The following is a 13,056-nucleotide window of genomic DNA, read 5'->3' as shown; positions in this document are numbered from 1 at the left end:
GACTTGGGTTGTAAAAGATCGTGGTTTTTATTGCAGTCCAATACTGCAATTGCGTGTAAAATTTCACAGCTAAAGAAACAGAGTTCTAAAATAGTGGCTGTGTTTTTATGGAGCTCAGGCTCAGGCTTACTGGGTGCAAAGACAGGACATTTTGGGTGACATTAGGTGGATGGTTGGACTGGATGATCTTGTAGGTCTTTTCCAACCTAGCTGATTCTATGATTCTATGATTTTCAAAGGGCAGTTTAGTTGTGCATGGGATACTGGTGACAATGCTACAGAGGAACAAGAATTTCAGAGAGAAATCTCATTTGGTATCTTTGTGCTTTTGGGAGTTAAAAGGAGAAGCCTTCTGTGGGTAACATAAATGTGTCCTGACAAAAAAAGGTAGTAAAACCTTAAGCAAATTTTATTTCACAAACTGTAAGTATTTGAGCATGACTGGTGACAATGTTGATGCTTTTCTTCATCTTCTTCCATGAATATGCAGTTTTAACATGTCCAAATGTCCTTCATAGGAGCAAGACTCTTGCAAACATGTACGCAATGACAAACTCAGTGTGAATATTTACTGAGTTTCACTGAGCTTTTCAGTTCAAGTTCTGGATCCCCTTTGTTTAAACTGCGTGGTTCAAGGGAAACAGATTGAAACTTTATACAAAACTTCACATGAGTAATAGAGGCTTTTTTTAAAAGCCCTGCTGTAGTCAAGGAAAATAAAAAATACAAAACAATGAAAGAATGCTCATGCTAGGTAACCTGCAAAGAAAAGAAATAATGGAGAACAAAACAAAAAAAAATCATTTTTACACATCTTTTGTTCCCATTCTTCCTTTAACACTGAGTCACCAAGCTCATAAAAATAACAACAAACTGTTTCCTAAGTAAGGAACTGGATCACAACTGATTCATGACCTATGCTCTCATGCACATTCACCACTGTAACCCTTCATGTGCTCTGTGACCTTCTTTCACCTACAAAAGCTAATCGTCATCATTACATCTTCTGTGTCTAACCACTGAATGGGCAAAAAGCAGTACATCGATGAGTCTCGAGTTCGTGTGTGCGTACTGGCTGGCCAGCAGGTATGTGCTAGCTGGCCAGCTCGTACGCTAACCAGAACTGGCAGCTCAGACTGTAAGACTGTAGCCTTTACATCAAGCAGAGCTTTTTTATTTTTTCCTCTAGGAACCATTTACACAGAACTTGTAGAGGCTTAATACCTTCAAATATCTTGCCCTTCTGTCAGGTTTGGATGAAATTGGCAATAAATTCATCAGTTGCTTGAGTGGGTGCCTGGTAAACACAACAGGATTGTGAAAGTTGTGTGTGATTTCGTGATCTTCTTTAAACCATGTATCTGCTAGAAGAAATGGTCTCATCTCTCCTTTACAAATTCCATCTCTTCTGCTGCTTCAAAACTCATGTGAATATGTAGTGAATCAGATTTATGAGGATTAGCTTACAGCCAGATCAGTGAGATTCCCAACTCCTTTATCAGCTGTAGAAATGGCAGAACTGGCGCTACAAAGGGTGGATGTCAGAGGCAGAGACTTTTCAGCAGTAGAGAAGTCTAATATCAGCTTCAGTCAACAGTGAAACCATCATCAAGCTCATGCCCTTAAGAAACCAGGCCAAAAATTAACTACCATTCAGGTTTACAAATTATCGCCCCTTGTTAGAAAGCATGTCACTAAACGTCATGTATGACACAAGCATATAGAACAGGTTGCCCAGAGATGTGCTAGATGTTCCATCCATGGAGACATTCAAGGTCAGGCTGGATCAGCCTCTGAGCAACCTGGTCTAGCTGTAGTTGTCCCCGTTCATTACAAGGGAGCTGGACTAGACGACCTTTAAAGGTCCCTTCCAACTCAAATGATTCTATGATTCTATGATACCGCCTGTTGTCTGCTTCACTGCTCATGTTGATTTCATTGGTTCCTGTGACTAAAGTCACAACATTTTTAAGGAACATTTATTTGGATGGAAACACTTTTGCAGCCTCATACATATGCAGCCCTTCCAGCTTCAGGGTGAAATTTGCAGGGCATCGACTCTAAGGCTCATTGTTCATTTCAAGGTTACTGGGTTAGGATTTGCTTACTCAAAAACATCACCAGGGAAATGAGGAGGCCTGCTCACTAGGCAGATGTTGCTGAACTCTCAGCTTCAGTTTTGCTTTCAGAATCTGAGATGTAAATCATCCGTTTTGGCATACTTCTAGGTGAATATCAAGTGAAAGCTCACACTTAAACAGTGTAACTACTTAAAAATTGGTGTCACAAAGGACGACTTCAGTTCTTCACATTTTATCTGAAACACACTGGAGAGCACCTGCTGAAGTACACGAGTAAAGATGGACTTACATAGCAAATGTGGCAGTTCTCTGATTTTTATTTAATCAGGGCAATAAGTTCACCAATGTCAACAGCAATATCTGTGCAACGATCATTCTGTCAAAATCATAAACTAAGGCAGAAATACACATATGTAATTGATTAGCTCCTAACTCACTGATTAACCCCAATACTTGAGACCACCAGCAACGTAACTCTCCCACCTTCACACTAGGCATAAGAGTAAGCTTTTTCTGTCGTCTTCCACAAAAAAAAGACTAAAAACTAACCAACCACAACTACATTTATATGAAGAGCTCCATTCCCATCTAGGAAAGAAGTTGGAATATACCCTGACTTTGCTGATCGGATGCCGGAAACATTTGTTGTCACCCGTCTCGCTCAGTGTAATGGCGTAGAACTGTCCTTTGTTTAAGTAGGTCATAGGTCCCTCCCCTTGCTTTTGACGCAGAGATTTGGTAGCTTCTAGTGTATACTGAAAAGTGCTGTTGAAAAGACAGGGAAAGAAACAACAACAAAATCCATATCACTTTCTCCTTTTCTCTTTGTCCCCACACATTACATATTTCATACAGTACATGCACACGGCGTAAGGCTTAGCAAACAAATAAAATGCCTGGAAAATACCGTCACAGAGGTATTGAAAAATGCAAATTTCTTCTCTCAAGTTCATCACGTCTGGCAATTGAGCACAAAACTATCTAGACTGTAAGTCTCTTGGATCAAAGAACTGATCTTTACTTTCTCTGAGAGGAACCAAGAACCATCGTAAAGAACAGAGCTACATATCCCACAGCAAGTGTCAAATGCCAAGAGGGAATAAAGCACAATTTAAAGTATTATTAGGAAATCACCTACCTCCACAGACATTTACACTTAGTAGTGCCACAGAAACAGGAATTCAGTAAGAACAGAACAAAACTTGCTGCAAAAGATGCACATGAAGAATGGAAAGTCCAGCTGCTATTTTCAAGCACTAGGCAGAGAAGCAATACAAACAGAAGGGACAGGAGGTTTGTTTATTTAAAGAAAATATGCAATTAAGGTTTTACAAGTCTTCTTTTAAAAATGAATCCGAAGAAAACACCTAGTTTTAGTACTTTTCACTTTTAGGAGCAAGTCTCAAAGCACAAAAAGTTTAAAGCTCAATTAACAGTGAACTGTTAGCTGAACACAAACCTCACAGAGCCTCTCCCAGCTGCCTCCTCCAATAACAGGCTTGAGCAGTAATCCAATAAAAACTGTGCCTGCAGCTCCTCGCATTCTCTTAAATGGAAAATAATGTTAACCTTGCAGAATAAATCTCTTCAAACTGCATTTGGCCACCACGGGAACCTTAATGCAAGGAGTCACTTGCAGGATGTTCCCACAAACTGAGGACATGGACGAAGCATTTTCACAAAGGTTCTAATTCAGCACAGCATTTAAACAGTGCTGAGCAGAACTAAAACAGTGAACGTGTTGGTCTAAAAGAAGTATAACCTTAACTTTCCAGTTAAAATATTCTTTGCTCATCGTAACACTGACATAGCGATATAGAAATGAGGGAGAAAACATTTTTAACTACCAAATGGGGAAAAAAAATCACTAAAATGTATGTATAATAATACATTTTAAATTCCCACTAAGAGAGGGTGGAACTAAAAGTGCCCTGCTCCACTGTCTTTCCATCCAAAGGAAGAGGTTTAAGACAGTTTAGTATCAACCCAGAGTGAAGGCAATTTCTAAGAGCTTCTTATTAATCTAGCTGATAAATGGAAATCCAGTCTTTTTTCTAGTTGCTTAAAAGTGAGGTGGTCCACAGGGCTAGCTCTTCTCCTGTCCTAGCATTCAGAGAGGCCTTCAGATGAGAGGTAATGGCCTTAATTTGTGCCATTGGCTTGGATACTATAAATAATTTCTTCTTACAAAGAGTGGTGATGCATTGGCACAGGCCGCCCAGGGAAGATGGTGGAGTCACCATCCCTGGAGGTGTTCAAGAAATGTGGAGATGTGACACTGAGGGACTTGGTTTAGTGGGCATGGTGGTGAGGAGTTGATGGTTGGACTAGATGATATTAGTGGTGTTTTCCAACCTTTACAGTTCTATAGTTCTATGATTTCATCCTACAGACTGACTGCCCATTAGTGGTGGGGTGCGTCCTCTGATTTAGTGTCACACAAAGGCAAAGCAGATTGCACAATGTGCATCAAACTGCTCTGAGTGCTCTGGGAAATGTCCCTCCAGACCTCCCTGCAGACAGAAGGCTTAAGCAGGACATGTGCTAGAGGGGCTTGGTATGGAACCAGAGTCAGACACATAGTGCCACAACTGAGGTGTCTACTATCCATCATGCTCTGGTCTTCTGTTTTCTGGCATTCTGTGTACTTCATTCAGACAGACTTTATGAAATGTAAACCCAGACAGGTTGCACCTGGCCAGTTGTGCAGTCTCTCTGTGGTACCACTTGGGAAATTTCTGTTTGCTCCCAGATGGCAAACCAGTGCATGCACTATAGCTGGAAGACTACTATTACACTTCAAGTTTAATTCAGCCATTCAAACGGTTAAAATACTATTCTGAATCTCACCATGGGTCTTAACTAAAGTCCATGTAGTTAAGGACTCTTATATCAGGTCTTCAATTACTTTCATACTCATCACTCTTTTTCAATCTGAAGCTTTAATGTCTGAGCACCTACCACTTCCATGGAACTCCTAGGAAAGAAGTCTTTTGCTTTCCTTAGTGTGTATTTCGAGGTTACACTCCAAAGCAGACCTGGGCCACAGCAGACAAGATGCCTGAGAACTGTTAGCAAGGCCAATGCTTCAGGATTTGATTTTATAAACACACAGTGCAAACCAGCACTCTTTGCTACAGATCTGCTTCATATGTACTGCCCACACAACAATTCAGTTCCAAGCTCACCAAAGTTAATGATTGTTTTAATATTGCTCAGAAAAAAAGCTCAGGTTCTAAGAAACCTCTGCTACAGAAGAAGTCATGTGCCTACTCCAGGAAAAAAAAATAACGTAGGCGTGTTTCTGTTTTTTTTAAATGTGTATAATCTCTCAGATATAAACAGAACTATTCACGAGATTAAAATTAAGCATTGGCTTATAAATGTTATTGAAAACAATATCTCATAGTTAAGTGACTGTGCAGTGTCTGCCCAGTTCTGTGCATGCACTTCTTCTGTTCTTAGCAGGGAGGTCAGTATTCCTTTCAAACTTCAGGTTTTTTATTTTTTTCCAAAACTTTTAAAAACTCGTAGTTTTTCGCATGGTTTAAAATGAATGCTTTACTGATTTTATAGGTAAACTTAAAATATGATAACAAGCATTGTAAAAAGACAGAGGGTTTCCCAGAAAACCTACAAGGAGTAACTAAGAAAACCGGAAGGAAAAAAACAAAGACAGAAATTTCAAAAGGCCAGTGGAGCTAGTTCAGCCACCCCGCACATCAGAGCTGTGCATCCTGCCATCCTGAAAAGGTGGGGAAGATTTTCCATGACTCAGCTGTCAAAGCCGTGCCCCATTATCTGGAGTGTTTCCCTGAACAGATTTAATCTCATGTAACTCCGGGGCTTCCAGAGGAGTAACAGCCCAAACCAGGGGTAAGATAACAGGTGAAGATATACACAGGTCAGATTTGAAAGCTAACATGCAGAGAAGAAGGGAAGAACAATGCTGGTCAGTGTCAAGAGAGGCTTGCAAGTGCCCCAGGGTGACAAAAGGAGGGTAGGAAATGGGTGAGCGAGCACTTCCTTGGTCACCCTTATGTGATGCCGGCCAACATATTTCAAAGCTTATGCCATACCTTGTTTGTTCATAAATGTATTCTTCAGCCCCCACCGACACACTGCGATACTTCTGAAAAATAAAAACAACAATTTTGTATAGTTTGATACAAACAAAGAAAATATCAACAAAAGCAAAACTGTGTTTACTTGAGAACCGTTTGGAAAAAAACATCAGCCATATAAAATTGAAATCCCTAAAAACTGAAGACTAAACTGTCTTTACACTAGAATTGATAAAGTTAATTTACACCAAGCTTTTACAGTTTTTCATAACCTACAGGAATGCAACTGAAAAACATCTTCTGCCTTATTGTACTCCCTGTCTGCACATTAATCTATTCTAAAACAAACCTGTAAAAACATATTCCATCTCAAAGATAAGCAGACTTCCGGGAGAAATCACAGTTTTCCTCAAGAATTCACAGTGTCTTTTGTTTTGCTTTATTTAAAAATTATGTGTGGCCAGCTATCCTTAAGGTTTACAAATAAATATTGATAAAAATTTGGATTGCTGTATGCTACTTTGAATAGGTGTGGTGCTGCAAGCTAAAGCTTTGATCAAGGGCGTGGAGCACGTCTCCTGTGAGAAGAGGCAGAGAGAGTTGGGACTACAGAGCTTGGCTAAAAGGAGGCTCAGAATGACCTCATCAGTGTCCATAAATACCTGAAGGAAGGATGGCAATGAAGACAGTCGGGCTCTGTTCAGTGGTGCCCAGTGCCAGGACAGGAGGCAATGGGCACAAACTGAAGCACAGGGGCTCCCTCTGAGCACCAGGCAGCACTGCTGTGCTGTGTGGTGCCGGAGCACTGGCACAGGTTGCCCAGAGGCTGTGGGGTCTCCTCCTTGGGGATGTTCAGGGGCTGCCTGGCCGTGGGCCTGGGCCCCCTGCTCTGGGTGTCCCCGCTGGAGCAGGGGTGGGCCTGAGGGGCACAGAAGGCCCTGCCAGCCTCAGCCATTCTGTGGTTCTGTGAAGGTATTTTGCCTTCAATACAATATTTCCTTTGAGCAAAATGCACACTTTACTAGATGAAGTAAAACTTTCAGTCACTCATTACAAAAAGAAAACATCTCTCAAAACAAAAATTACATCAAGAAATAGAACTCTCAAAAATGAAGTCTTTTTGCACAGACTAAGCAGGGATCTATACTCCGCCTTCCTGAAAATATGAGCCCATTTGCACTCTACTATGTGAGCAGTTAACATTTTTGGTGATTCTCAGTCACTGATGGATTATTACATTTAATTTCCAGGACTTCTTTTGTGATCACGGCTCAGCAATGAAAAGCCGTTTTGTTTTCAGAAGCATCACAATACCCAGTTTGATTCAAGTGAAGTGCAAAGTTATTACGTATCAGTCATGAGTATTTCCTCAACATCATAAGTCAAGGATCCACATGCACTAACTACTATAAGAAATCTAACCTCTGATGGGATAATTGCAATGAAGATTGTCTCATATTAGCATTTAAATTTCAAGCAGCTACAGAGGAGACCTGGCTAAAGCTCAGTCCCCCTGTAAGAGGTGACACGAAGATGGAGGTGTGGGTGCCACACTGGAATTCATTCCACCCATTTCTGGCAATCAGGTGTGAGCTGCCTCTTTCTCCACAGGCTGCAGAGAAAGCCTAGATGACAAATGTCATACTGCTTTACAAGTCACTGTGTAAATAACCAATAGCTTTAAAAAACATTGAACAAAATGTTACTGATACCGTAACACATAGCTTGGGATGCAAGGCAAGAGTTAGGTTCCCTTTCTGCCCACAACCACTGTGCATACTTGACAGCACTGTGCACAGCATGGACTGCCTTTTGGGGTAACTTTCAGCATGACATCCTCTAACAAATCAGCATAATGGAATTGCTGGGCTGCAGCTCCCCTGGAAAGCCATGTGTGCATTATCACTAGACTTCCATAAAAAGTGATTAACCAGTAACAAAGAAAAATAGCTGAAATAATGTGATCTGATAATGCAGAACTGTGTTTCTGATCCCAGGTTTGATTTTACTGATATTTCATTCGCAATCTAGATTATTTCATTAATTATTCATTTAGTTGACCTAAATGTGTTTCTCTATCTTGAAATGGATGTCAGCTCCAGATGTCCTCATCCACGATGCTTGTGTGGAGACAACTTACTTTTCTAACAGACACGTACACAAACACATAACAAATCCCTCAAACACTCAGTAAGAGCAAATTACCCCTAACGTCGCTTGTTTCATATTTTCATTTGTTACTTGTACCATTTCACAGAAGAGGAGAAAATCTGAGGAGAGTTTTACCACCTAATACATCTAATTATTCACACAAGCACTGTCAGCCTTAAGCCATTTCTACCTTTCTGCAGTTCTGACTTGTTTGTACTATTCTGCTGGAGGCAAAAGCAGCCAGGGGGTACTTACCATACTAAGGCAACTTCTATAATTACTTTGTCTCAGCAAAACAGTGTAAAATAGTGACAAGGTGGCTCCTTCTCTCTCTTCTCCTCATCATTCCCCTACATACACATGCATCTGAGTCTTTCCCTGGCTTTTAACCTCTCCATTCCCCTCTAGTCACCTAATCCCACTAGTTTCACCTCCTTGGCCATGTTGGAGAGCAGAGCTTAGTGTAATGGACAACTTTTAAATCAGTTAGGTTTATTTAGCAGCAGAGATGAACATTTCTCATTTGCACTTTCAGAAGAACATCAAGAATTTCCCAATTACAAAATGGCTGCTGTTTCATACAGTCAGGAAAAGGTCTAAAGGCAGATCTAGTTAATGGACAACTGATCTTCTTTCCGAATGGTAACCATCCTCTGCTTGCTACAACATCCTCCAAGACAAAAGATCCGTATCTGTTACTCTTCAAGTTTCCACTAAACAACTTAAAAACTGTCTTCTGAAACACTTCATGATTTTCCCCTACAATCAGCACAAACAGACAGGAACACGGCAAAGAGGAGAGTTGAATCTGTTGAAAACAACATTACTGTTCTTTTAATGGCCTTTGTGGATAGCTCAAGTCTCCTTATCTTCCTTACAAGCTCAAATCCCTTATCTTGTTTACAGCTTTTTATTGAGTTCTTAGATGCTAATTTGAGATCAAAAACTTACTTCTGTTCCTCCATCTTTGAAGGTGTCACTGTACGTACTGTCAGGAGTACTGCGCTGGTCATCTTTGAGATAATTGGTGTGGGGAGCAATGTTGGACACTTCATATGGTTCAAAGATAACCCCTCGGTGCTCCTCGTTTTCTCCTCTTGTATAGTGTGCTTGTGGGGTCATAAAAACCGGGGTGAACTCTTCTGCTTTTATCACAGTCACTGCAGTCCCCGTAATTGGTGTGGAGCTGCCAGACACATTTGTGTTGTACTCCCTCTTGGATGACTCCAATGGGTCTTGGTTCAAGGAAAGGTTAACGGGCACCGTCTTCAGGACTTGCACACGGTTCTCTCCCCCACTCAGATTACTCTGAGCTTCTGTGGAACTGAGACAATTTCTGTGAGACAAAAACAAAAACATTATGAACTGTCCTGATAAAGTAAATCTCCTCCTTAAATAGCTTAATGACCTTAGATGGCAGGGAAGGAGATCTGTGTGCTTTCAACTCTGATAAGCCATTGCCATAACAAGTAGTACATTAACAAATCCTAGGCACACGACACGGTGAAGCAGGCAGAGAGGTCCCCGAACTCTTTAACAGCTTGGGAGAGATGATACAATTTATTTGACCTATAATTTGTAGGACTTGCTATGATAAATCCTGCCTATCTGGGATTACACTTGCCTTGTCTTATAATTTGGATGGAAAGTCAATCTACCCGTGCAACAACCCTTAGGCACAAAAAGGCATAAAGAGTAACACAAGGTATGGATTACTAACAGTAGATAATTTGCATGTGAAATAGCAGGAACAGCAAAATCCATATGCTGTATGCTCTTTCCAGACACTACTGCTTGTGTGACTCGGGTACCAATGTTCTTCTGAAAGAACAAGCACAGGAATCCTATTGTATCAGAGTAGATCAGTAACGAGATCATGGCTGCAAGGTAACCTCCAGCAGCATTCCCACATCTCTGCCTGTGGTCACTGTTGAAAACAATCAGATTGTTCACAGGAGTTGCACTGACATAAAATTGTTAACCTATAAACCTTTCAGTAGGTCTAACATTCTGCTTTGTCTTCAACCCAGGAAATGCGTTCTGACATTAGGGTTCCTCTCTCTTCAGGCTTTCCACTTGAGGCCAGTTTTGACAATCACACCCAACTTTGGAATTTCTTTGGGGTTAGCAGAAGTAAAACTCTTCCTCAAAAAACTTTCACATTCTGTTTTGAAACAGTGAATTTATACTACTAACTATTTTAAAGTTTCACCTAACACAATTAGTACAGATGTATAGGGTTGTCCTAAATTAGCTACACTGAGAAACTGCATAGCAAAAAATTAGTTATTTCTCCTTAAACATATACCCTCCCATGTGTATAGGTCTAAATAAAAACATGAATCAGGTTCCTCAGACTCTACAACTTTTAGCCTGCCAAGGAGGGCTGAAATCTGAGAGGAGTGACAAAAACTTCTCAGGGAATGATTTTAACAGTTACTTTATTTGTTTACGGGTAGATATTCAGTTATGTCAAATAAAACTATACACACTGTGTTACTGAAGACAAGCTACTCTGTTTCTGCTCTCAGAAAATTGAGGGAAAAGCAGCCAATAGCCAACTGTCAATACAATCTGATTTTACTAATCTCAGCAGCAGAGGAAGAACAAAACAAAAGTCAGGAAACTTTCTGCTACTTTGCAAATTATATATGTAATAATCCTGCTCTATTTTTTAATAAATTAAAAGTAATAAGGAGTAAAGTTTGCTTCCCCAGATAGTCTTCATTCTTGTATCTTTTTGGAAGAAACCCATAGACCTTCAAGTTATCACTGTTCCTTCAGTTCACAACTGATCAACACTGTCAGTATCTGGGTGTATGCTTTTGAATAATACTGTACCTTTTATCTTGGTCTTCTTGATTATCATTCACTTTGTTAACAGACAGCAGCCTTTTATCTCTGGGAACCTGAGAACAACATCAGGCATGGGGTCAGGTAAATGCAACTGTCAGGTACTTGCAATTTCAGATAGCTCTACTGTAACAGCTAGAAAAACCTACATGCATCAGTGTTGTCTAATACACAGATGCAAGGAGCTGTTTTTCTTTGGGATACTTACTGTGAACAGGAAGATAATTTCCAAAGAGAAAAAATGTAGAGATTGTGGGGCTTTTTTCTAGTTTTTGGGCACATAAACCTGGAGCAAAGCTCTTTCCTACATGTCTCTCTCGGGAATATCAAACTAGGTTAAAGCTATGTCAAAATCCAAGCTTACATTCCCAAACACACAGACCCACGCACTTTTCATTGCTTAACAAATGATGAGAATGAAAAGGGGATGCTTTGATGAGCACTGTGCAGAGACCCTTGTAGCTCAGAGGAAGTAGGGTTTTCAATTAAACCACAAGAGCCAGCTGTGAGGTCCTCCTGTTACAGAGCAGTCAGAAGGATGCAGAACTTGTACCAGGGGATGCATACAAATCTGTCTCTTCACTAACATGAGAAGAGGTCAGGGCATGCTGGCACATCATCAGAGAACACCGACTTCTGCTTTGCTGAGTGCAATGGCAGCCAGGAGAATTAAGTCAAATCTGGCCCCCAGACAGACTCAAATAGACACCAAATGGCTTACAGATTCCCACATACTCGTTTTCTGAAGTCAGCATAGAAATGAAATCACCAAGGGCAAAGTTGCTGCCATGGCTGTTGCTGAACCAGCAATTTTGGAACTAACACCTCAATTTAGACAAAAAAAAAAAAATTACAGTGCACTACAGTACCTAAGGTTAACATCAATGGTATCTGCAAGACCACAGTAGAGTCCACAAGTGCCAGCCAGAGCCTGATTCCTATTCACATATTTATCCCCGAAGGGGGGTCTGTGTTTAGATAAATATCCATAGAAGAAGAAGGAGATGGAAAAAACAGAGTTACATTCTAATAATTCCTACGGACTGGGAAAAGCACTTCAAAAAAAACACACCATTACCAGCACATCAGAATAAACGAACCAGATGACAAATAAGGGCAATTCAAGAGTCTTGCGTATGGGAAGTCCTCCTCTGCGAATTCACAGTGCAGCACAGAGCTTGAAGCTAGGTTTTAACTTCCCGTTTGAGAGCATCATCAAGAGCAATCCTTTTTTCTCACTTTAAGACAGAAGTGGCAATTACTGAATGCTGGAAATGGCTTTGAGATTAACACAGCTTATTCCATCTGAACCCCCTGGGGCTCTTGCAACTGTCTGGAACTGGGGACAGACATGTTTACCAGAACATTGTTTTGGGAAGGGAAAGGGCTGTTCTGTTTTTATACAAAAAATCCAGCAGAGTAATGAACTGCTAGATACGGGGGTACAGCTAGGACAGAAGCCAGTACTCCAGATGGACGTACACATCCTGAATTGTATGAGTCCACATTAACTTCACAGACTCTGGTAATTCTGTAAGCAGAGAACAGGACCGTTCCTCTTTCTCACTGGGAAAAGCCCTTCTCTACTGATTGCAACAGACAAAAGAATGGAACACCTCTTGAAATACAATCAGTAATGAAATAAAACAATATTTAACACTAATGTTGGCATATGGCATCTTGCCTACAAACTCTTCTCCTGAACACCCATTTAATGATTGTAGCAGAGACTGAGAAACCCATCCTCTAAAAGCATTTATGCTAATAAATACTAACAGCAGAGGTTTTCCATTTTCAATTTCCATCCCTGCCACCTCTTCATAAATTAAGAGCAGAGCTGGCATTATTCTGCTGGCTTTCAAAGACAGGCATCTGTTCACATCAGACATCGGTGGCTTGAGAAGTAT

At 40.7% G+C, this 13,056-nt stretch overlaps 1 protein-coding gene across 5 annotated transcripts in view; it reads right to left on the bottom strand.

Annotated features, from left to right (window-relative positions):
* The window catches only part of GRHL2 (grainyhead like transcription factor 2), a 66,470-nt gene that overhangs the window by 41,303 nt on the left and 12,111 nt on the right, over window positions 1–13,056 (bottom strand). For all 5 annotated transcript variants that reach the window (XM_021387379.1, XM_021387376.1, XM_021387378.1 and 2 more), the window contains exons 3-6: window positions 11,138–11,205; window positions 9,248–9,632; window positions 6,161–6,213; window positions 2,693–2,846 (exon numbers count right to left, since the gene is read on the bottom strand). In XM_021387379.1, the coding sequence (XP_021243054.1) occupies window positions 2,693–2,846; window positions 6,161–6,213; window positions 9,248–9,632; window positions 11,138–11,205 (660 nt within the window). The remainder of the gene's footprint in view (window positions 1–2,692; window positions 2,847–6,160; window positions 6,214–9,247; window positions 9,633–11,137; window positions 11,206–13,056) is intronic.

Source organism: Numida meleagris, chromosome 2 (genome assembly GCF_002078875.1).
Source record: "Numida meleagris isolate 19003 breed g44 Domestic line chromosome 2, NumMel1.0, whole genome shotgun sequence".
In the NCBI taxonomy this organism is placed as follows: Eukaryota; Metazoa; Chordata; class Aves; order Galliformes; family Numididae; genus Numida; species Numida meleagris.
This window is presented reverse-complemented; position numbering and strand designations above follow the sequence as displayed.